At 35.1% G+C, this 23,352-nt stretch overlaps 4 protein-coding genes and 1 long non-coding RNA gene across 6 annotated transcripts; 3 read left to right on the top strand and 2 right to left on the bottom strand.

Moving 5' to 3' along the window:
- The first annotated feature begins 1,493 nt into the window (after nt 1–1,493).
- Nucleotides 1,494–6,742, top strand: LOC117627040 (calcineurin B-like protein 1). 2 transcript variants are annotated; one of them, XM_034358913.1, is made up of 9 exons: nt 1,494–1,889; nt 2,747–2,886; nt 3,512–3,594; nt 4,002–4,061; nt 4,431–4,539; nt 4,660–4,712; nt 5,669–5,749; nt 6,164–6,276; nt 6,359–6,742. In XM_034358913.1, the coding sequence occupies exons 2-9, from the start codon at nt 2,808–2,810 to the stop codon at nt 6,420–6,422; spliced, it is 642 nt and encodes a 213-aa protein (XP_034214804.1). In that variant the 5' UTR covers nt 1,494–1,889; nt 2,747–2,807; the 3' UTR covers nt 6,423–6,742. The 2 variants fall into 2 exon arrangements, with proteins under 2 accessions (XP_034214804.1, XP_034214803.1); XM_034358912.1 differs by having other exon boundaries at nt 1,499–1,889; nt 6,164–6,742.
- A 695-nt stretch (nt 6,743–7,437) lies between these two features.
- LOC117627039 (U3 small nucleolar RNA-associated protein 18 homolog) lies at nt 7,438–10,367 on the bottom strand. Its single transcript, XM_034358910.1, has 2 exons — nt 10,095–10,367; nt 7,438–9,394 (listed from the first exon to the last, which is right to left on the bottom strand). Exon 2 carries the CDS (start codon nt 9,367–9,369, stop codon nt 7,675–7,677), a length of 1,695 nt encoding a protein of 564 aa, XP_034214801.1. The 5' UTR covers nt 9,370–9,394; nt 10,095–10,367; the 3' UTR covers nt 7,438–7,674.
- Nucleotides 10,368–11,557: 1,190 nt separating this feature from the next.
- On the top strand, nt 11,558–12,001 carry LOC117628889 (S-protein homolog 5-like). The gene has a single exon (XM_034361440.1). It carries the CDS (start codon nt 11,558–11,560, stop codon nt 11,999–12,001), a length of 444 nt encoding a protein of 147 aa, XP_034217331.1.
- A 3,788-nt stretch (nt 12,002–15,789) lies between these two features.
- Nucleotides 15,790–17,102, top strand: LOC117628103 (inositol oxygenase 4-like). Its single transcript, XM_034360469.1, has 2 exons — nt 15,790–15,925; nt 16,185–17,102. Exons 1-2 carry the CDS (start codon nt 15,858–15,860, stop codon nt 16,963–16,965), a joined length of 849 nt encoding a protein of 282 aa, XP_034216360.1. The 5' UTR covers nt 15,790–15,857; the 3' UTR covers nt 16,966–17,102.
- A 4,006-nt stretch (nt 17,103–21,108) lies between these two features.
- On the bottom strand, nt 21,109–22,300 carry LOC117629368. The gene is made up of 2 exons (XR_004586073.1): nt 21,951–22,300; nt 21,109–21,849 (listed from the first exon to the last, which is right to left on the bottom strand). It is a non-coding gene; the product is annotated as an uncharacterized LOC117629368 (long non-coding RNA).
- Nucleotides 22,301–23,352: the final 1,052 nt, after the last annotated feature.

Below are 23,352 nucleotides of genomic sequence, written 5' to 3'. Positions count from 1 at the left end.
ATCTCATAATTCACCGTTTGCTAGTCGTCTTGCCTAAACCATTGATCTCAATATGAACTTGGTCACCATAATGGTGAAACTCAACTACACAAAAGATCCTTCCCATTACCTTATTTTCCATAATTTCTTTATCAACCCAAGATTTCCAACCATCACCAATAATATATGAACATGTCAACATTAATCAAATAATATTATGATAATTAACAACACATAACCACCCATATCAATAACACCGGTGTAAGGTGAGCCAAAGGGTCTCCGACACCTAAGTTGGATTTAGAATATGCAACTCCAAAGAGGTAAAGTTCTTGCTTCTAGGGCATGTTACCTTCTTTGTTTGATGGATGCTGGCTTTTATGGTCTTGGGGTGATTAGTTTCTCGCATTGGGCATGTTTACTTACCAAAAAAGGGGAAAGCCAAGAGTCGAGGAACCTAGATATATGGGAATCAATGAAATGGTTAGATCAACTACTTCTCCATGGTTGATCCCATTCCCGAGTTTGAAGGTGATCCCAAAAGTATCGGGTTGAAGTGTGGCTCAACTTCTCAATGGACATATCAGAAATGACTTCCTCTACCAGTTATCAAAACAGTGTTTTTTGCATCTAATTTACGTATTGTTACATTATTAGTTGGAGAATTCTTGCTCCCACATAGTATATAATGTAATAAATTAAGAAATTTTGTTACACCAAATAAGTACTAATTAAACATACAAAGAAATATTGGAAATCCCTTATGCAATAATAAATTGGTTAAGCATACAAAGAAGTATTTGCATGTATAAATTAGTTCTCATTATTGTAATATATAGTAATATAAAAGTTTTTTTGGGATTAAAGTAGTAAATAAGTTTTGTTAGACCAGGACATAAGTGCTTTTTTGTATGCTAGTAGTCGAATTGCGAAAGTGATTTTCAGTTCTCGTTGTATTTGTGACTATTATGTTAGTAACATTTTCTTTATATGCTGCACATGTTTCTCGATATTTGGTTTTAAATGAAATTTCTATTTCTTAAAGAAAGTAAAAATGTTTAATAGTATAGTTGTTAGTTATTACAAGTCTTGATTGAATACATCCAAATTTTTATGGACTTTACTCAATTGAACACCCTACGATTTGTCAGACATGGGCTTAGCCTCATGAGAGAAATTCTCATGCAATGAGGATACTTTTTGCTATTTTCGATCAATAATATAATAACACCTGGGATAAATTCATTTTAGGCAATAACGTGAAGTTATTGATTTCTTTTCTGATTTTTATATCTTTCTCTTTTGGGCTTTAGTAGATATTGATTTATTTAGTATAAAAATTAAAAATAAATAGCTATACTTAGATAGATTTAGTTGGAAAATCTTAATACTTATCATAACTAACCAAATAGGTTAAAAAGATTTGATTATATATATAAAAAATTGGCCGCAGAGCTTAAAGTATCTTAAATTTCATAATCGGAATATTCTGATCTGCAAACCAAATACCAAAACCCCTTGAAAAAAAAGAAAAAACCCAAACCAGGAAGTCCAATTCCCATCACGCGCTCTAAACCCACGTGCCCTGGACTGTCCTCCTCCCTCCTCCCGCTACTTATTTATTTCCTTGGTGGCTTTTGTTTCTAAGTTCGCCAGCAGCTCTATTAGGTGGAATTTTAATTTCTCCTATTTTAGACAAATGAGCGTGAATTTCTCGAGAACTTCGAGATCAAGATCAACCTCAGCCGTCCGATTTACATCTCCAAAAGCACTTCTTTGTCTTCCCCAATAAACCCGTTTCTGTTTTTCTGCCTCTGTTCCAGTTCGTTGCGTCTCTGATTCTATATAAAAGCGTTTCCCTCTCCAAAATTGGTAGCGGAGCAGTAGTTTTCCGGCCAATTTCTTGGTCGGTGAGTCTCTTTTACATTGCTTTTCTTTAAACTGTGCGATAAAGTTGGTCCCTTTTGGGTTAAATTTTTGTGGGTATGATGTAGTTTTGGTTTTTGTGGTTTGTTTTTGAGAAAGTGCTCATTTTTTGATATGCAGGGGGTTTTGTGATCTGGGTTTTGGTTTTGATGTTTTTCTTGGAATTTTATGTTTGGTTGCTGGGAAATTAGAGGAGAAAAGATGAGTGAGGAAAATTAAAATTTTTATTCTAGGATATGTCGTTCACTGGGACCTCTAAAATGATATGAACTCTACCAAATCATTTGTTCGATTCTATGTTTACTACTTAATTTGTTGCTTAGAGCTTATCTATGTCCAATCGAACTATTTCATTGGGTTGATATTTTAAGAAGAAAAAGGAATATGATTTATTTTCCTTTAGTTCTTTTAGGAATTTAAGAGAAAAATGGAGCTTGAATTTTTGAACCTTAGTATGTGAAATAATTTATACCTTTCTTTATTTTTCTCTTCCTAATCTATTTTCTAAACAGTTAGATAGTAATTTTTTTTAGGTATTGGATGGCTGTTATAAGTTCAATTCTGGTTGTCAATGTTTTTTTTAAACAAATTGATGGATGGTTTTAATTATTCCTTGTGCATTTGATTTTTTTACTTTTTAGAGCTACAAATTAAGTCCAGCAATGTAATTATGGGATTCTTTTATTTACTAATTATTTTTGCATGGCAATGCTTGAATTTGTATCTGTAGATGCAATGTTAAGATGGGCTTGATGATGTATTTTAGTGATGCTAAGCGTTATTCAAGAATTACTGCTTTGTCTTCTTCACTAATATGCCGTTTTTCTTTTTGGGTACAAAGGAGGCCTAAGGCCTGGGGAGGGGAGGGTAAACTGACCTTTGGCGTGGGATAAATGCTCTAAATGGGTTGTTTTAGTTCTAAAGCAAGGCGGCAGTTTCCTGGACACGAGGATCCAGTGAGCCTTGCTTCGCAAACAGCTTGTAAGTTCACTGTTTCGTTAATGGTTTTTCATTTTTCCTATCATGATGTTCTAGGCACTTCTCCTTTTGACTCATGATGACTAAATGTTTTTACGTCCCCGAGTCTCTGGTAATTCTGGATATGATAGCTGACCCATCCAACCAGCGTTGATTTTAATCTATGATTAACAATGAAAGCCCTATATTTAGTTTGTTAATCTTCACTAATTATTATCAGGTTTTCCTACTTGTTTCAGTTGTGTCAGCCAATATATAAAAAAAAATCTATCTTTTTCTGAATTGTAAGACCAGTTGATCTTATGTTACTCCAGAGTTCTTGTTTATGGGAATTGGGCTTTGGCTCCTATTAAAACCCAAAAGATGGGAGAATAATAGAAGTCCTCTTGAGATGAACCTTTAAATTCTCTCTCAATTAACTGGTGTTAGCTTTGATGGGTTATAGACCCAATTATGGTCTCAAAGGATAATCAAGGGCTTTAAAAAAAAATTATCTTCCTTTATCTCAGAATTTTCTTTTACAAGATATATCAGTTAAACTCATCATTTCATCTCTTTGTCTCTCTCTAACGCACACATGCAAGCTCGCTCACTCAGTTTCCTTTAATGATATCATTTTGTTCCCCAGTTACGGTTAGTGAAGTTGAAGCACTCTTTGAGCTATATAAGAGTATTAGCAGTTCTGTTATTGATGATGGGTTGATAAACAAGGTATGTATCTCCTTGCAACCATCATGCTAACTGTCTCCCCTCCTCTTCCCCAGCCTTCTTTATTTTAGAACTTCAAGTTTTTATTAAAGTGGATGGAAAAGGACTGGGGTGTTCTGACTATGGGATAACAGTTAACTGTATCGACATTATATCATTGAAAGTTACAATAGCGTTAAAAGGGATGGCAGTGTATCATATGTTAATGAACATGGAGCTTAGCCTTTACAATTCGGGTCCAAATATCTTCAAAATCAGCTTTGAATTATAAGTTACACATAATTATGTTAAAGATATACACTTATCTGGGTAAAATGTTTTGCTAAATATCTATTATAGTAACATAATGTTACAAAGAATTATATGCACACATCTTTTAGGAAAACGTGACATTGAATTTTCTTATGCAGGAAGAATTTCAGCTAGCCATTTTCAAGAATAGAAAGAAAGAAAATCTCTTTGCAAATCGGGTACGTATTTTATCATTTCAATTATTTCTGTAGTTTTTTGTGCAGATTATGTTTATATTTATAAACATTGAAATAATGCTATTAATTAATTAGAAAATTTTACAACATAAAACTAATTTCATGAAACTTGTGGGTCTTTCCATTGAAAATTCTTATATTAGGAAACTTGTATTTATTTATTTATTTTTTGACACAAGTGATATTGGGGGAGGGGGATTCGAACACAGGACCTCTGGTGCTGGGTATTCTATTGTCCTAGTTTGCACTGTTACAAAAAATGACTGATGATAAATATCACTTATCTTTGCTCTCTAAATTTCCTTTTGCAATTTTTTTTGACTTTTGGTCTTGAACCAACTCTACATGCAGATATTTGATCTGTTTGATGTGAAGCGAAAAGGTGTTATTGATTTCAGTGACTTTGTGAAATCACTCAATGTCTTCCATCCCAATGCCCAACTAGAGGACAAGATTGATTGTAAGTTGAAAGGACATATAAATATCTTAGAAGTATTCAAAGAGAAGGGTTCTTTTATATGCCACTGCACTCTCTATACTACGTTCTAAATTTGCACTTTTTTTTAATGTTGTGTCGCAGTTTCATTTAAGCTTTATGATTTGGATAGCACGGGATTTATTGAGCGCCAAGAGGTATGTTGGTGTCCATCTTCCTGTTTTTTTTCCCCCTCATACTTTGTATGCCTCATTTAGTTATGGCCAAATGGTTTAGGAAATAAAATCAATTATAACCCTTTGCACGGGTGGTTAAGCATTGTGTCTCCTGTGGGAGTGGTAATGTAACCAGTATCTTTCTATCATGAAGTTGGCAAAACTAGAACTCGTTGCGGGGGTGGTCAAGTATTATGTTCCCTGTGGGAATGGGACTGTAACATGAAGTTCACATAGCTAGAACTGATGGCGGGGGTGGTGAAGTATTATGTCCACCATGGTAACGAGACTCTAAAAAATTTCTTTGTATCATGAAGTTGGTTTAAGTAGAGCATCAATGGCTCAGCAAATTGAATTTTATAAAACCAACCTTATAAAACACTAGAAGGATGAGGAGTTGAAAAAAAAAATTTAGAACTCTCAAAAAATAAAATAAAAGGAAGTGAATTTAGTAGTTTGCGTGGCTCAGCAAATTGAATTTATAAAACTAACCTTATAAAAGATTAGAAGGATGAGGAAATGGAAAGATAATGTATAGAATTCTAAAAAGAAAGCAAGTGAATTTCCAGCAACTTGTGGATTTTTGTTTCTCTTTTTAGTAATTTCTGAGATCGAGAGCATAATATCTGAGGCGACGTGAAAAATAATGTCATTGGAAGGGTTCCAGCATATATTGTTTTTTTTCTTTTCTTTTCACTTGAATATTCTGAAACTCCTTGTCCTTGGATGCGGTCTGAATATTTCTTCCTGTATAGATTTTTTTTCAGATCTTTTAAAGGTTAGGAGTTAGTCTCTGTATTTTTTTCTTCTCAGATGTTCTCTTTTATATTACTTTTCTACTATGGTGGCACCTATTTGCAAGTTTCTAATCAAACCCATTCACTTATGGATATGTTAAACCTCCTTGCCCACATCTTCATTGTTTGTGTTTTTGGCAGGTCAAACAAATGTTAATTGCACTTCTTTGTGAGTCTGAAATGAAGCTGGCTGATGAGACTATTGAGCTAATTCTTGACAAGGTAAGTTGTCATTGATGACATGCCTGAGCACATGAGGCACAAAACTGTGTGCATTTGTCTTGTGAAACTCATTGAAGCCTTCCAGATTGTTTCTTCACGAAAACACGGTTAAGTTAAATATTTGGGATGCAGATAGCTGATCTTATTTGAGCTTATGAATGCCAGTCCATTGGGATTGACACAAGACTTATATATAATAATTTAAGTGCATTTTGGGGTACCGATTTGGAGATCCATAGTTAATACATTTTAGAGTCATTCTTTGTGTTTCAGTATCTTGATAAGACTAAACTGAATATCTCAGCATTTTATTTTCATCCCTGCTTTCATTTTTTCTTTTCTAATTTCCAATTTCCCTTGCTTCTAACATCACAAAATTAATTTGGCATTTATTTTTCTCATATTTGTGGCCAGACTTTCTTGGAAGCTGATGTAAATCAAGATGGGAAGATTGACAGATATGAATGGAACAATTTTGTCTCTAAGAATCCATCATTATTAAAGATCATGACCCTCCCCTATCTTAGGTATGGAACAAGTCTTTTCTATTTCATATGCAGATGTCATTCTTTCATAAATCTCTTAAAATGTTATGATTTATCTACGCAGGGATATTACTACTACATTTCCAAGTTTTGTATTTAATTCTGAGGTTGATGAGATTGCTACGTGAGAGGCAGTAGCTTAGAAAGATCCTGCATTAGCGTTTAATTTTAGTGGCTTGTAGTTTTTTATTTTTTGGGGTTGAAATCAACTGTGACAACAAAGAAATGAAGGAAATTGGTATATTTGATGCAAGGAGGTAGAGCTGCCTGCGATGGGTTATAAAATCACCCAGTAGTAAGTTCTTTTTGGTCGATTTGTAAAGCACCTTCCATATAATGGAAATTTTCTAGCCATTGTTGGTGATTTTTTCATGCTTGGAGAAGTGAGATAATGTATAGTTTTTTTCTCATATTATTGAAAATAACCATGCAATTTGGAGTGGGCGAATATGTTTTTCGAGTTTCCTTTTTTCTTTTCTTGTTTTCTTTTCAATCGGAATACAAGTTTGTGTTATGGGGCCTTCCCAAACTATCCATGCCTTCACACAGAAAAGTTGACGATGGTGAACCTGGGGAAAAAAGAATAGTAAAATGAAAGTACTGTTAAACTCTAAAGTAAAATTATGCTAAGAAAGCTTAATTCAAAAGCATCGAAATTCTAAGCCGACCGGTTTTCTAAGAGTGCTTTCTACCCTCTCGACCCTCCCACCCTAAAAGAGGAAGAGAGTGAGGTACCACTGACAACCATGGCCGGTGGCGACAGTGGTAGGTGGGTTGGTTTAGACAATTTTGGTGGCTTAGCTGTGAACTTTGCTGCGTGCATACAGACCAGCTTTGTATAAACAATAAGATATGACTAACAATTATATTTGCTTCATAATACATTTTGTGTTGGGTACAAATGAGGTTCAGAGGCGCAGAGAGAAAAATTACAATGCACCACAATACATTATCTCCCATGCGACTATTTCTTTGCAAAAAACTGGTGGATTGCACCTACACAATATGATTCAAAGCCATACCTACTTCCACCTGACTCGTGGCTTATCAACCTGTTATGTATAAAATTCGGGTGCAGCAGAAAACATTGGCGGTTCTTGCAATAAAATTGATTGGAATGAAAGAAGGGAATTATATGAAATGTGCAGACCTTGCCACCAAAAAATTTAATGAAAATTTGGTACAATGTCCGGAAAAAAGGAAAGAAATACATTATAGGTCAAAACTAGAGCAGCAATTTTTCTGGAAAAAGAAGCCATCCTAGCACTTGGCACCTATGAGTGAATCCCAAGATAAACTGTCTTTCCAGACCAATTTAATTGGAAATGTCGGTAAACCTTACCTCTAAGTGATCCATTACTGCCCCTCACAACATTCACCCTATGCATGATGGTAATGATGCAACTTGTACAATAACACTTTTCCAGCAGCATTACCCACAGCCATGATGCCTCCGCCAGGACTAAAATCCAAACATCGGGGATAATGTAGGGCTTTTTTCTGAGGAGGCCAGTTGGAAAATACAGTAAATGATGGAACATGTACCAACTTTAAGCTGTTCTTCTGCATGCTTGAACAAATAGCCAATATTTGAGCATCATTATTGAACTTCAGAAAATCTACTTTGGTTGTAAGATTCTCGATGGCCTTGATAGGTTTTCTCTTTCCCCCTAAAAACTCCTCTCTATTGTAAATATTGACAATCCCACTGTCTGAACCAGCAGCAAACATGGTCCCGTTTGGAGATGTACACAAAGCTGTACCATTTATGCAACCTTCATCAACTGCCTTGTGGAAGCAGGCCCCCGTTCTCAGATCCCAGTGGTAAACCTGTCCATCACCACCAGAGCTCAATAATTGCTTCCCATCATTGGCAAAAGATAAAGAGCGAACAGTTCCATTCATCTTGAGTGTCCCAATCAATTCCTTCGTTTTAGAGGAAACCAACAAGATATAACCTTCATTGCCCACAAAGGCAATTGTGCTAGAATCAGGGGAAACCTCAAAAACTTCCAAGCTTTTTTCCTCTCTACCAACCAGGGGACCTATTTTATCAACCTTTGCCTTCACTAAATCAAAGCTGTAAAAGAAGTTCCTCCTTCCAGCTATAATAACCTGTGATCCATCAGGCAAAAAAGATGCCTTTCGAATGGGACAATCATCAAGGAAGATGCTTTCTATTTTAGTATTCCGTTTTCCATCAATCTGAAAAAATCTAAGCCTTCGATCCAACCCAGCAGTGAGGAGCAACTGAGCATTTCTATGAAACTGTACTGAATTAATTGGACCTTTAGAAGGTTCCTCTGCATTTCCATTCACAAGTACTGAATATTCAAGAAGTCCAGGCAGCAATTTGCCACTGCTCTTCACAACAAGATCCTCATTTGTACGAAGAAGATCATCAACAGCTTCTACATCCTTGTAGCCACGGGCCACTACTACCCCATTTTCGTCATCTGATGATTCATCATCAGAATATCTATTGTTCCTCAACTTTGAATCAAGGTGAGACCATTCTGTGCCTGGGTTCAGCTTAGCATGTTGAGCCCTCAATCTTAACACATACTCTGAACCCGAAATCAAACTCTCATCATCTTCCTTCCTCAGCTTCCTTAGTCTGTTAACTTTAGCAATATTTATGTTGGCCTTTTCCTCTTCATCATCCACCCAGACAGGTTTCCTTTGCTTATTCTCCTCTTCCGAGAAGTCTGCATCCTCTTCATAAATAGGGGCCAAACTATTTGCAGAACGGTCCACGAAGAATAAAGCAGAGCCTGTATCCACAGTGTCCCCAGCTTCCTCCTCATCCTCCTTCCCAAATTTAACTGGGGAATAAATTGATCCAAACAAAAAGCTTTCCAGCTTCTTCATTTCCATTTCCTGCTCAACTGCCACCTTCTCATCGTCATCCTTGCGTGCTTTCTTTCTCTTCTTTGTCCTCATAATATCTAAACTAGATTCTTTTCCATCTCCATTGTGTTCATTCCCTTGCAGAAATGATGGCTCATCTGTATCCTCCCTATTAGTCTTGCGAGCTTTAAAAGCCGACGGAATATTTTGAGATATGAGACTCATCTTTCACAAGACAACCTCTCTGATTCTGAAAAACAAAACAAACGAAAGCTGATGTGGTATACAATATTAACAGCCAACATGTCTTCCAAAAAATGTAGAAAACTGAAACATAACATTCAGGTAATAAATTATAATTCGAATACCAAACTAAGCAAAATCTTATCTTAGACAACTACAACTCCCAAATTACAAAATTCTGCATAATTCTTGTAACTCAGTTGTTAACATAAACATTCACATTCCCGAAGTTCTAAGCACATCAGCTCAAACAAGCTCTAGACAAGTTATGCACATGCTCCTGGTGGGCGAAATTGAGAAAAAAAAAAAAAAAGTTTGAAAACCAATGACCCGAAGAAAAAGAAGAAGAAGCTGAAAGCCCACATCAACACTAAAACCCAAGACACAACTTTATACCGTCTCCTTCTTAATATTGATCCTGCCATCAATCCAACATATAGTTAACCTCATTCATCTATAAAAAAATGACAAACCCAAATGGAGACAACCAAGAACAGTACACAGCAACCAAATAAACCCTCAACACAGACCACTAGCCTACACAGCATCACAAGAGATAATTATATTTTTTAGCTAATAAATGCCCGAACCTTGCAACCACCAAGCTCGATTCTCAACTCGACGAAACTAAAATGAAAAAATTAAACAGATTTACAAGAAAATATAAATTGAACCTAAAGAAGAAAAATTGGGCAATTAAGAAATACCGTGGCCAAATCGGGAGCAAAGCAGCGGAAGAAGAACTGAAGCAAAGGGCGGTCAAGACTTGGCCTCGGAGTGTTCAAACAACAAAAGTGGGTAAGGAGCGAAGGAGGAGGTGGTGGCTGGCAAGAGGGGGAGGAGCTCTGTTGGTGAAGGGGGTGATGGGTTTTAGGGGCAGTGGAGGGATGAGAAGCAGGGCTTTAGGAGCTTTGGGGTTGGGTGAGTTACATCTGGTAATCGCTGCAATGCTGGGCCGTGTGATGGGCTGAAGTGTTTTGGACCTAAACTCTTACATGTAACCTTTTTTCTTTTGAATGCACAAGCCAATAATTTTCTGTTCTTTTATTTATTTATTTATTTATTTATTCAATAATTTGAGATGTGCATACAAATGCCAAAATTCTGGTTATTATTATTATTATATATACCAATGGGGGATTTTAAATTGGTATTTCTTTTTTAGTTCATCTTTACTGTTATAATACGAAGAGAAATACTGTTATATCAATAATTAGTGAAGAGAACTATCACTAGAGTAATAGGTTCATGAAAATGTTTCACAGTGGTTATACTTTGAGACTCTAAAAGCATGCTTTACATCCAATTGAATTTCAATAATAGAATACCTAATTTGTGGGAATTAAAGTTAAGTGGTTAAAGAGAATTCACCCGATGTCCTGTATTGATTTGGCCCTTTTTTTAATATCGCTGGTATAAAACAAATGAGTTTTCTCTATAAAAAGCACATAAATAATAAACGTAAAAAAAATACACTTACCACTTTACGATAATTCCAAAACACAACAAACCCTAAAAAAATATATATTTATATTTGTACACAATTCAACTTTATACTTCACAGCCCACAACGCAAAAACACACATTAATGTTGTCTAATAATATGAGCAGCAAGTGTTTCTATGTTTCTATTCGAAATGGCCTACAAATTGATGGCTCTCCTGAATTTGGTCAAACCACTCGCTTATTTTATGAGTCCATTCAAGTCCTCCTTAACATTTCTTTGTATTCAACCTTTCCTTCTTTTCTCTTGTTTCTTGGTTGTTATTAAGTGCAAAAGCTTTACCTATTCCGTATGAATATTCCTCCTTACAAATTTTTCATACCGATTTATTACTTTTCCGATTATTAGATTCTCCAATTCTTTATTTCCTCCATTCCTACTATGTACCAATATAGAATAACCATAGAATCTCATAATTAGATTCAATGTATTTGAAAATTCATTAATAAAGACCAGATTATTTTGTTAATCTAATCTACCCACATCATGCAAGAATTTACCCGACTTATAGTCAAGATTCAATCCGGTAACATTTATATGTCAAAATAGTAAGACGACGAGAGCATTTAAGTTCTATGTCCATATATATGTATATATGTGTGTATTTTCTTAGAGGAACAAAATCATCATCACTCTAGAGAAAAAACCTAAACATCAATTGAGAAAATGGCTGGTGGTAGACGCAGCACATTGGTATTAGTTGCCATGGTGGTCCTCACATTGGACCAAACTTCCCTGCAGGTTTCTGCATGGCTGGGCGGGACGGTTTACGTGAGATTAACCAACCGACTAGAACCTTCAAACGCCACTGTCACAATTCATTGCAAATCCGGGGACGACGATCTGGGAGATCATCTAGTCGCATTAGGCGAAACTTACGAGTTCTCTTTTAAGAACAATATCTGGGATTCGACCCTCTTCTTTTGCAACTTTGATTGGGTAAGTGGTTCTCTAGGCAAATCGGTGTCTGGCACCTTTGACATTTACAAGGCCAGGAGGGATCAAGAACGGTGCCTTCATGATTGCAACTGGTTGATTCTTGAAACAGGGCTGTATTCCTATACCCTAAGGACTAAAATTTGGGAAAATCTCTACAGTTGGCCTCAGTGAAAAATACTACTTTTTCTACTTGTTCATGATTTAATAAAATGTCTTGTGCGAGAGTTAACGATGAATAAGATTTTTTCTTCTTGTTTAATTATCTTGATCATGCCTTGGCCTTTGTCATCTTGGGTATCATTATTGAACTATTTTTTCATCTTGCACGTTCAAATATATGTTTTTGTTGTGTCGATGTTGTTCGTGCTTAAAAAATATGTTTTTGCCCTCCTGTTACGTAATGTTGTAGTGGCAACGTTTGTGCCTTTATTTTAAAGGTTAATGACATTTTCTCTTGATAAAAAATAAAAAATAAATAAATAATACATACACCTGAAGTAAAGTCGTTTTAGAGTTAAAGATTTTTGCTCTTATACCTTTGGGCCCAGTTCAGGATGCACGTCTGCATATGAACATTTTGTACAATCTTGAGGTGTATAGACTGCAGAGACATGCATATGTCATGCCAACGAATAAAAAGCTGAGAAGAACTCATTGTGCAAAGAGATAATTAATTCACGGGGAACTTATAAATAAACTCAAAATGGGTGAAGTATTTATAAAGAAGGACAAATAATCTTTAGCATTACTATTAGATAATAATTACAAGATAGTTGAGACAAACACATCATCAATAGGATGGACAAGAATTTTATACCAAAAGAAACATAAGGAAGAAACAAAATCTGAAGAAAAAGTTTGTAGATATGCATCAGGAAAATTTAGTGATATACAGGCTAGACTTCCAGGTACTGACTTAGAAATTTTAGGAGTCATTAATTCCCTTGAAGCATTTTCATTGTTTTTACATAATCAAATATTTACTATTAGAACAAATTGTCATAATATTGTTTCTCATAATAATAAAATTACTACTAATAAACAAGCAGCCTGAAGATGGGTCAATTTTGTTGATTATATTATAGGAAATAGATTTAGAACGGTATTTGAGCATATTAAAGGCATGGATAATACTTTAGTAGATATCTTATCCATTATTATTCATTAACAAGTATGCAATATTTTTGACCATCATCCTCTGGAAGCAAACATACACACCATCACATGGTGGTAATCCATTAAGCATGATTAGTCAAGCAAGACCAATAGTAAATACTTATTTTTATAATAGAATTCCAGTACAAGAAGTTAGAAATCCTTCTTTAAAATATCATACTCAAGCATTATTAGCAGATAAACAAAAAGTTTTTTTAGACAACTTTTGGAACATTAGAACTAATACTGAAAGCATGAGAAGAGGGCATGAAAAACTTATTAAAGTCCTTGAGCAAGAGTTTTTAGCATATAATTATAATTATAAAAGAGCAAAACAACAACTTTCTTTTTGGCAGGAAAAACATGAAGAGCAAAAGAGGAGTATGATACAATAGTAAGAAATTTTAGAATCATTAATTTAATATGTCAAAATTTAAGTACGTTTTTACAAGAAAAAGAGGCTAATGAGCCCAACTTACTTGAGCATAATAGAGAATTTTCCCTTGAGCAAAAAACTAAAAATTCATATTTTCTTCAAACTCTATCTAAAGAAAGGTATAGATTTTTACCACAAGATGTTAAGAGTCATATGATTAGAGAGAGTATGAATACATCTCTTCAACTATACATTCAAGCTTTTCTTTTCAATTTAAAAAATAATACACATCCTGGTATAAAAATTATTACCAAAATATGTTCTCATTAGACTATTTACTTAGCTAGTATTAACATGGTTGAATATATAGAACTGCATTTAGAGCATAAACAAAAAACTGTCACAGTTACTCTAGCATTTTTAGTAGAATATGGTTATTTAGGTTAACTGTATATTGAAAATAGTGATCATTTAGATTCATTTCCCTCAAAATTAAAAGAAGTCATAAGTTTCTATATTCCTCTTTGGAAGAGCGTAAAATTAGATTTCACCAATATATCCCCAGAATGGTTTGAGGATAGTATTTACCCAGATAGAGCACAACATAGGATTATTATTTCTTATAATGAAGTACTTAGTCCTGCAGAATTAGCAAAGACAGGAATCCCTACCAAGCAGGACATTCAAAAATATAGAGGAGCAATAATAGCTGAGCATCAATTGTTCAATGATGATTGTCTGACCCTCCTTCACCAATCCAACTTTGTCAAGATTTATTCAGAGTCTACATCCAGGAGACCAGATGACACATATAAATTTAGGATAAGCACAACATGAGCAAAAGTTTTTGATGAAATCTATAGCCAGATAGCAGCACAAATTAAACCAGAAGACAATGACAACTCATACTGAAATAGCTTAGGAGAAGAAGAGCTACACAATAAAGACAAGATGATGGAAGCATGATAAAACCATAGCAGCAAGCACAAGAAGACCATGTGAAGCCAAACATCATCAACCTCATTTTCACATGAGGAGATCATCCTAGCAATATAATAGTAGATGCAACATCAGTCCAAAAACTATCAAAGCAAGTTTTTAGCTCCATACGGCAAGCTTCAAGCAACAATCCTTTAGCATCATTTGAAAAGCAGAAAAGAATTCCTTAAGCAATTCAAAATTGAATAAAAGCCTTATTGTCCAAACACTTTAATTTTATCTTTCTTTATAAATACTTCACCCATTTTGAATTTATTTATAAGTTCCCCTTCTTTTTAGTCATTGCTTCAACCAATTTTGTTGTTGTTGCATAATATATAGCTAAAGAGTGAAGTTTACCTAGTATGTCTCCCAACAAAAAAATTATAATGTGAAGCCCAACGACTGTAAGATTCCGAGGATTTGAAATGATTTCAAGGTATATGCCAACCAAACTCGTCTCCTACGACATATACGGTTTGACCTTCTAGTGTAGGCATCAATATTGTTGTTGCAACTATAATAAAAATTGCAGCTTTCAGGATTATATTATTGAAGTGTAAAAAAATGCAACATTATTATTATTATTATTATTATTATTGTTGCTGTTGCCATAGTTAGGAGCGGAGAGGAGGATTTTTTCACACACGCTGACACGATGCAATGGAAGTTTGAACTTGAAATTATTAATCTACAAATCAATACCATTCTTTATTAGAATAAATCTCATTGGCAATATGCAACATTATTTGGGTGGCTGGTTTTAATTATATACATGTGGATTTCCTGTGCGGTAAAGAACTCATCAAATTGAGGTACGATTATTCCCACAACCACCATATAGCTAAAAGGTCCCAAATCAATGTGATTTTGAATGAAGACTTTATTTTATAATATATATGAGTGTAATTTGTTGATAATTTATATTCCTGTTATAGCACTTGAGTACATATCACTTCACTTAAAGAGCGTCCTGTGTACATAACACGTTATAAGACGTCTCAAATTCGAATATGTCTCCTCTCTTATTGATAAGAAACGCTAAAATAAATAAACCGTAGAAGTAACAGAAAAAAAACAACACTAGAGAGATTAATGTTAAACTGCATTGACAATTTTAATGGTTATGGAAGGCTGTTCAATTTAGAGGGTGACAAGTAAGCCGTTGGTATCAATCGTCAGTGAAAAATAGTAAAAACATATTTCTTCAGTTGGAAGAATTTTATTTCAAGCCATATCGAGAGGCTAAAATTTCCAAATATGGGCAGCCTTATCAATTGCTTCCCTTGCATTTGAGCGTTTCATTCGGATTAGTTGGATAAAATGGTTTAAGACAGATAATATTTTCAGTTAAGGACTCTAATGCTCTTATAATTATCCACACAAGGACTTTTTTTTATGGGACTATAAAAACCCAACATGTTTTACCATTGATGAGAGCCAACTTAATTTCTTCTCTGCTTCTTTTTCAATTCGTTTCATTTTGAGTCATATAGAAGCACCGGCAATTTCGTACAAATGGCTGTGGCACCAGCAAGCAACGCGTTCATTGCCCCCGAAATTAATTCATTTGGGCAGTCATTCAGGTTTGCGTTATTATGCTTTTGTTCACATTTTTACTTAAACACTAATTACGTACACTCACGAAATTTGTACACTAAATTGATCAACCAAATGATGCGACTGTTATTTCATTCGTTCAAATGTTCAAAAAATGAGACATACATATTATTTGGTGAACAAATTCGATAAAGATATTCGAGCTGGCTCGACGTGTTTGTTTCTTTCAGTGAACAGTATGAACTAAAGTGCGGCATGCATGGTATGAAAATGAATTGATTGCAGGGACTATAATGCAGGAAGTGAAAGGCAGAAAAGCGTGGAGGAATTCTACCGGCTGAACCACATTAACCAAACGTACGATTTTGTGAAGAAGATGAGAGAGGAGTATAGCAAGTTGAATAGAGTGGAAATGAGCATATGGGAATGTTGTGAGCTCCTGAATGAGGTTGTGGATGACAGTGACCCTGATTTGGATGAACCACAGATTGAACACTTGTTGCAAACAGCAGAAGCAGTTAGAAAAGACTATCCCAATGAAGATTGGCTGCACTTGACTGCTCTTATTCATGACCTTGGAAAAGTGCTTCTGCTTCCTAAGTTTGGAGGGCTTCCTCAATGGGCTGTGGTCGGAGACACGCATCCTCTTGGGTGTGCTTTTGATGAGGCCATTGTTCACCACAAGTACTTCAAGGAAAATCCAGACCACAACAACCCTTCATATAATTCTAAGCACGGAATTTACTCCCATGGATGTGGACTTGAAAATGTGATGATGTCATGGGGTCATGATGACTACATGTACTTGGTGGCCAAGGAAAATGGAAGCACTTTGCCTCAGGCTGGATTGTTCATCATTAGGTATCACTCTTTTTATCCTCTGCACAAATCTGGGGCATATGAACACCTAATGAACAAGGAGGATGAAGAGAATTTGAAGTGGCTTCAAATATTCAACAAATATGACCTCTATAGCAAGAGCAAAGTTCGAATTGATGTTGAGAAAGTAAAGCCTTACTATTTATCTCTTATTGACAAGTACTTCCCAGAAAAGCTCAGATGGTGATCGGGGGAAATGATTCATATCATATAATATTTGGGAAAAATTATGAACCCTAATGTGTGCTCTGTTTCATACCTTCTTTAATTTGTCCTGTATGAATAAACAAACGTTTGGTGAAATATGTAAAATAATGTATTTTTGTGCTGCTGTGCATACACATACATACATACTAATAAAGATTGGTTTTCTTCCATTTTTATCTGCACTAATCTTTTTTTATTTTATTTTTTTATTTATCTAAAAAAAGAGGAAAGAAAAAGATGATTGCACTTCCAAAACCCTAATTTTGACAAAGTGGGCCCCAAAGCCATATATGATGCAAAACACATGTTAATTGTATGAGTGTTGTTAAAGAAATCCTAAAATTAACTAAGTACACTTTATTATCTAAGTACACCCTATTTAACTACCAAAATACCTCTTATACACCCTAATACACTATCACACAACGCCAAACTTCAACAGGGGATAGTTGTATTGTATCTCTGGAAGCCCAGGAACTCCTAATTGAGAAGGCAGAGGCATTCAATTTCAAATTGGGAATGCATGAAAGCATCAAGTATACTAGTTTGAACCATAGTACGAACATCAGCCTAACCATGTTCTTGAATTATGCAACCAAGAATTATCGATGCTCTTACTCAAACGTCCATTAAGTATTGAGTTGTTTCCAGAATATTCTAAACTAGTACTCACTTTTGGTCCAAGTTTCAATTCCTACCCACTCATAGCAAACCAAACGAAATCCTACATGTTAATGCTTGTACTCAATTGGTCCCACAAGTAGGTCATATGAATGTACTGTTTTACGGTGGTGAAAGGCTGGGCCTTGGTATTTGATGGGAAGGTCAGCTTTTTTACAGATGCGGCGAAGCCAAGGAAGATGATGAGCAACTCTGTCATGAAAGTTACAAAACCTTTTTGGTTTTACAATTCAATTTAGGGTTGAATATGATGACTGTGTACTTATTAAAATAACATTTGTTTCACAATTTAGTATGTTCATTTTGATCATTTTATATTAGGGTAAATTAGAAATTCAATAAATAGTTTGGTAATATGGTGTATTCAGTTAATTTTAAGATTCGTTTAACAATACCCTAATTATATTCACGGGTTAATTGGTGCAACAACTAGTTCGTAGTCAAACTTGTAGCACACGGAATTTTGATATAAGTCTTGACTACAAACTAATTTCTCTTTCCAAAGTTGCTATAAGAAAAGGCACTTCCTGTATATTTTAAAGCACCGATTTGCAATGTAATCATACTGTTGGGACAATGCTTGGGCTGACCAAATGCTAAAATAGGTCTGTGTTTCTTGTTGACAACTTGCATATCAAATTCTGTGGAAGTGAAAGACCGAGCATACCAGCATTCCTCTGCCATGACATCAGGCTTGAGTTTGGGTAAATGATTGTCAAAAGGGACGATTGTAGATTATCCACCAAGCAAGTTCGATTCACAAGAAAACATTGTGATTGGTAATGCAGCTCTTTATGTTTCACTAGTGGGGATGACTATTTCAATGCTGCGGTAGCATAAAGATTTGGGTTCGCCATTGAGGGGGAATAGAACAATTGTGGAAAGTCTACGATCATGGTAATTGTAACTTGTAAGTACATGGCAGGTGGCACAATTGTTGTGCTTGGGAAAACTACCAGAAGCTTTGTTGTTGGCACAATTATCAGATTGTGATAATTCTTGAAGAAGTACTTCAAATTAGTTCATGTGTTTCTATCCTATTTATGTAAATCCTAGATAGTTATCTCTATGTTGATAGGACTCGTACACGTTTATATTGTATCCGTTGTTACGGGATGAATATCAATGAATCAATATTCTACGTAAGTACTGGTTGATTTTGACAATCTTATAAACACCTTTAAGGAATTCTAGTTTTTTTTAATGTGGGACTAATTTCAACTAATTTCAACTCAAACATGTTTGCAATGCCTTGTAAAAACAACAATACCCAACATCTGAGTTGAAATTTGTATTCAAACACCTAACATACCCCACATTTGAATGGAAATTTAAATGCAAATGATGCATGGGTCACCTCAGAGATAGTAGAAATGATACGCATCAGGAGTAGTGTCTTTTGGACTTCAACTTAACCTAGTGAAAATATATCGGGTCCACCTGGTGATGCAGTGGATATAATGAACTTGAACTATTCACCCCTATCAGTAAACTGAGACAATATATCTCACACATATCAAATCTGACACACATCAATTCATACGTTTGTGTTCATTTTGGTCCTGAACAAATCCTAGTTTTCCTAGGAGCTTTAGAGAGTTTTAGCCATATTAACTCTAAAAAATGCGACCCCACATTTACTCCTACATAGGTGACATTAATTGAGAATAGTTTGTCATATTCATCTTGATAACAAGATATTAATGTCATTAAATGCATAAGTATACCCTCAATCATTAATAGACAACACACACTATCATAGAAATGGGCATTATGTGTGTTCAATACTTTGAATCATCCCCAACTAGTTTGCCTATTGAACCTAGACCATGGGATCTCCAATCAACTAGGTTAGGTTTTCGCCCGGTTTGATTCATTGAATTGGCTTGAGTCCCATTCCCCTTGATGCATACAGTGTTTGATCTCTTGGTAGGCCTTTTGTCAAAAAGATCTGCTATATTTTCCTTTGACTTTACATAATCAATGGATATTACACACCTTGTTTTGGTGCTTGTTTAAGTCCGTATAATGACTTCCGAAGCTTACACATCTTCTTTTCTTATCCTTGAATCACAAAGCCCTTAGATTGTTATATGTATATTTCTTCATCTAATTCTCCATTTAGAAAAGCAGTTTTTACATCCATTTGGTTTATATACAAATTGTAAACAACTGCAATTGCTATTAGCATCCTAATAGATGTAATACGTGAAACTAGAGAATAAGTGTCGAAATAATCCAAACCCTCCTTTTAGCGGTATCCCATAGCACTTAAACGTGCCTTATACTTGTCAATGCTGCCATCAACTTTTAGCTTCTTTTTGAAAATACATTTGAGTCCAATGGGTTGTTATCAGGAGGTAAATCAACCAATTCCCATGTATTATTTTGCATAATGGACTCTACTTCACTTTTTATTGCTTCCTTCCAAAAAGGAGCCTCAGGTGAAGTTATGGCTTCATGATAAGTTTGTGGTTCCTCTTCTTGGTTCAGAATCTATTTCTTGAACTTTTGAGGAAGAGACTTCATCATGAATTTGATCATGTGTCCACTTTATAGTTGAACTAGATTTATTTTCTTCGTAAGGATATATTTCCATAAAGAATTCCGCATTAACTGATTCAATGATAATGTTAACATGTATGTCCGGAATTTCAGATTTCACTACTAGAGATCTATAAGCAGCACTATTGTTCGCATATCCAATGAATACACAGTCAATAGTCTTTGGTCCAAGTTTAGTTCGCTTTGGTAAAGGAAATTGTAGTTTTGCTAGACAACCCTATACTTTCAGTGTCTTATAAGTGGGTATTCTTTCTTTTCATATTTCATAAGGAGACTTATTAGTCTTCTTATGTGGGATTTTATTTAAAACTCTATTTGCAGTAAGTAATGCTTCACTCCGCATATTGTGTGGAAGCCTTGAGCTATTTAACATGGAATTAATCATATCTTTAAAAGTTTTATTTTTCCTTTTTGCAATACCATTTTGTTGTGGTGTGTAAGGAGCTATTGTTTGATGTACAATTCCATGTGTAGTACGAAAGTTAGAGAAGGCCTGAGATTCATACTCCCCACCTTTATCTGATCTAAGTACCTTAATTTTTCGCTCAAGTTGATTCTCTACTTCAGCCGTATATGTCTTAAACAAATTCACAGCCTCATCTTTGCTATGAATCAAGTAAACATAGCAAAACTTACTGCAATCATCAATGAAGAAGATTTAATAATTCTTCCCTCCACGAGTTGGTGTAGACTTAACGTCACAAAGATCACTAACTTAAAATTTTGTCTAGCAAATTTGGATTCCATACATGTTTGGCACTTATTATTGAAAACAATATTAAACTTTTAGAATAGTTCTAAATTACACATTCTATGTGAAGAATGAAAATTAACATGTCCTAATCTAGCATGCCATAAATTAGATGACTCAACAATATAAGTAGAAGCCTTATTTATTTCAGTAATAGCATCAAAAGTTAATACATTGAGTTGGAAAAGACCATCAGCCAAGTAGCCTTTTCCTGCAAACGTTCCTCCCTTAGTTAGGACAAACTTGTCAAACGCAAGTACAAGTTTAAAGCCCTTGTTACTCAACAATGGGCCTGACACAAGATTTTTCCTCATTTCTGGAACATGCAGCACATTCTGCAGGGTTTCCAGAAGTGAATTTCAGCACCACTTTGCCTTTTCCTTGAATTACAGAAGCAGAGGCATTGCCCATATATTGCTTTTCTCCACCAGAAATCTGATGGTAATCAGAAAACATATTTATGTCACCATAAATATGCTTGGTAGCACCTGTATCAATATCCACCAATCTTTGTCATTCGAAACCATATTGGTTTATGAAACAACAGCAACAAAATCCTCAGTCACATTGGCCTAGTTGTTTCTCCTATGATTGTTGCCTTGATTGGTAGGATTATGGTCCATTCGGTGGCGATATTCTTGTGCTTTATGGCCTAGTTTTCCACAAACCCAGCAAGAGCCCTTAATCTTCTTGAAATCCTTTGCCTTTAGTGCAAAGGCAACATCTTGCTTGTTAAAATTCTTCCCCTTATTCTTCTTAGATTGATCCTTTGGTTTGAAGGCTTTTCCCTCAACGATATTGGCATTGGCTTCTAAGGCAGACACATCATTTTTGTGACCCTTCTTATGATCCTCTTCCACTCGTAGCCTGAGAATGAGATCTTTCATATTCATCTCTCTGCGCTTATGCTTAAGGTATATCTTAAAATCATTCCAAGATTGTGGTAATTTCTCAATCATTGCACCAACCTAAAAATGTTCATTAATTGATCATTCCTCGGCATGAAGTTCAAAGATTAACTTATGGAGTTCTTCAACTTGTGTGACGACAGACCTGGAATCCACCATACTAAATTTCAGAACTTTGCCAATGAAAAACTTCTTAGAACCAGCATCTTCGATTTTATATTTTTTTTCTCTAGTGATTCCCATAATTCCTTGGCTATTTTATAGGTTGGATAAATATCATAAAGATTATCATCCAGACTGTTCAAGATATAGTTCCTGCAACAAAATTCAGAATACTTCGAAGCATCTATGGCTAGGGGTGGGCATCGGGACCGGAACACCGAACCGAACCGGTGAAAAAAAAGGGGAAAAAAAACCGGTTTACCAAAAAAGTCAACAAACCGGTTTCAATTTCGGTTTTACACCCCACCGCACCGAACCGGACCGAACCGAACCGGTCATATATATATATATATATATTTATTTTTACAAAATTTTAAAATCTAATGCCATATTTTAAATTTTATAATCACTATTTTTCCAAGTTCAACTTCAAAAAATTTATAAATGTATGAATTGGATTATTTGTTAATTTTTAAGCCAAAAAAATAAGTTATTTATTATTATTTTTTTCTAAAATTTTTTTTATAAAAAAATTCATAATTCGGTTCAAAATCGGAACCGGTCAGAACCGAACCGGCCAATTTTTGAAAATTTTTTCGTTTAAATCGGACCGGTTAAATAGTTTCGATTTTGATTTCAGTTTGAGGTGAGAACCGGATCGAACCGGACTACGCCCACCCCTATCTATGGCACTTAGAGTTTTCTTTGGAATAGGATCCTCTTTTGCCACTGAAACTTCTTTGATAACATTTGCCAAGTTCATTGTTCTTAAGGGTAAATTACTCAAATAGTCCTCAAACTTGTACTCGATTTACATTTTGGTCTCTCAATTAAATTATTAGTCCAAATGGTACATCAACTCTATATTAATCGCTCCATTGGTCCTACTGTTACATTCTGTCAATGTTGCTGTTAAATATGAAGGCAAATTGGTCATTTCGTCAACTCATCATCATCATCTTCTTCTTCTTCTTAGGAACAATCCTGAACCTAATTATCTGCTCATAAACAAGCAATGCAATGTGACTTTGGCTGTTTCTGACCAAATTACTCAACAAAGAATTACAAGACCTTAGCTTTAGTTTGGCCGATTTGAAAAAGCTTAAGCAGGCTACCGGGTTTAGCTTTAGTTTTCGGAGGATGGTGTTGAGGAGTTGGTCAAAGACCACCTCCACTAAGATGGCTGGGGCACAGATCCTCTTAGCCAATGCTTGCTATGGGTAGGTTCAGGGGTTAAAAACAAAAGAGAGGAGCTGGGGTGGGGGATTTGTACGCTCTGCATCATGGGTTGCTTCTCATG

The sequence above is a fragment of the Prunus dulcis genome, chromosome 5, assembly GCF_902201215.1.
Source record: "Prunus dulcis chromosome 5, ALMONDv2, whole genome shotgun sequence".
Lineage (NCBI taxonomy): Eukaryota > Viridiplantae > Streptophyta > Magnoliopsida > Rosales > Rosaceae > Prunus > Prunus dulcis.
This window is presented reverse-complemented; position numbering and strand designations above follow the sequence as displayed.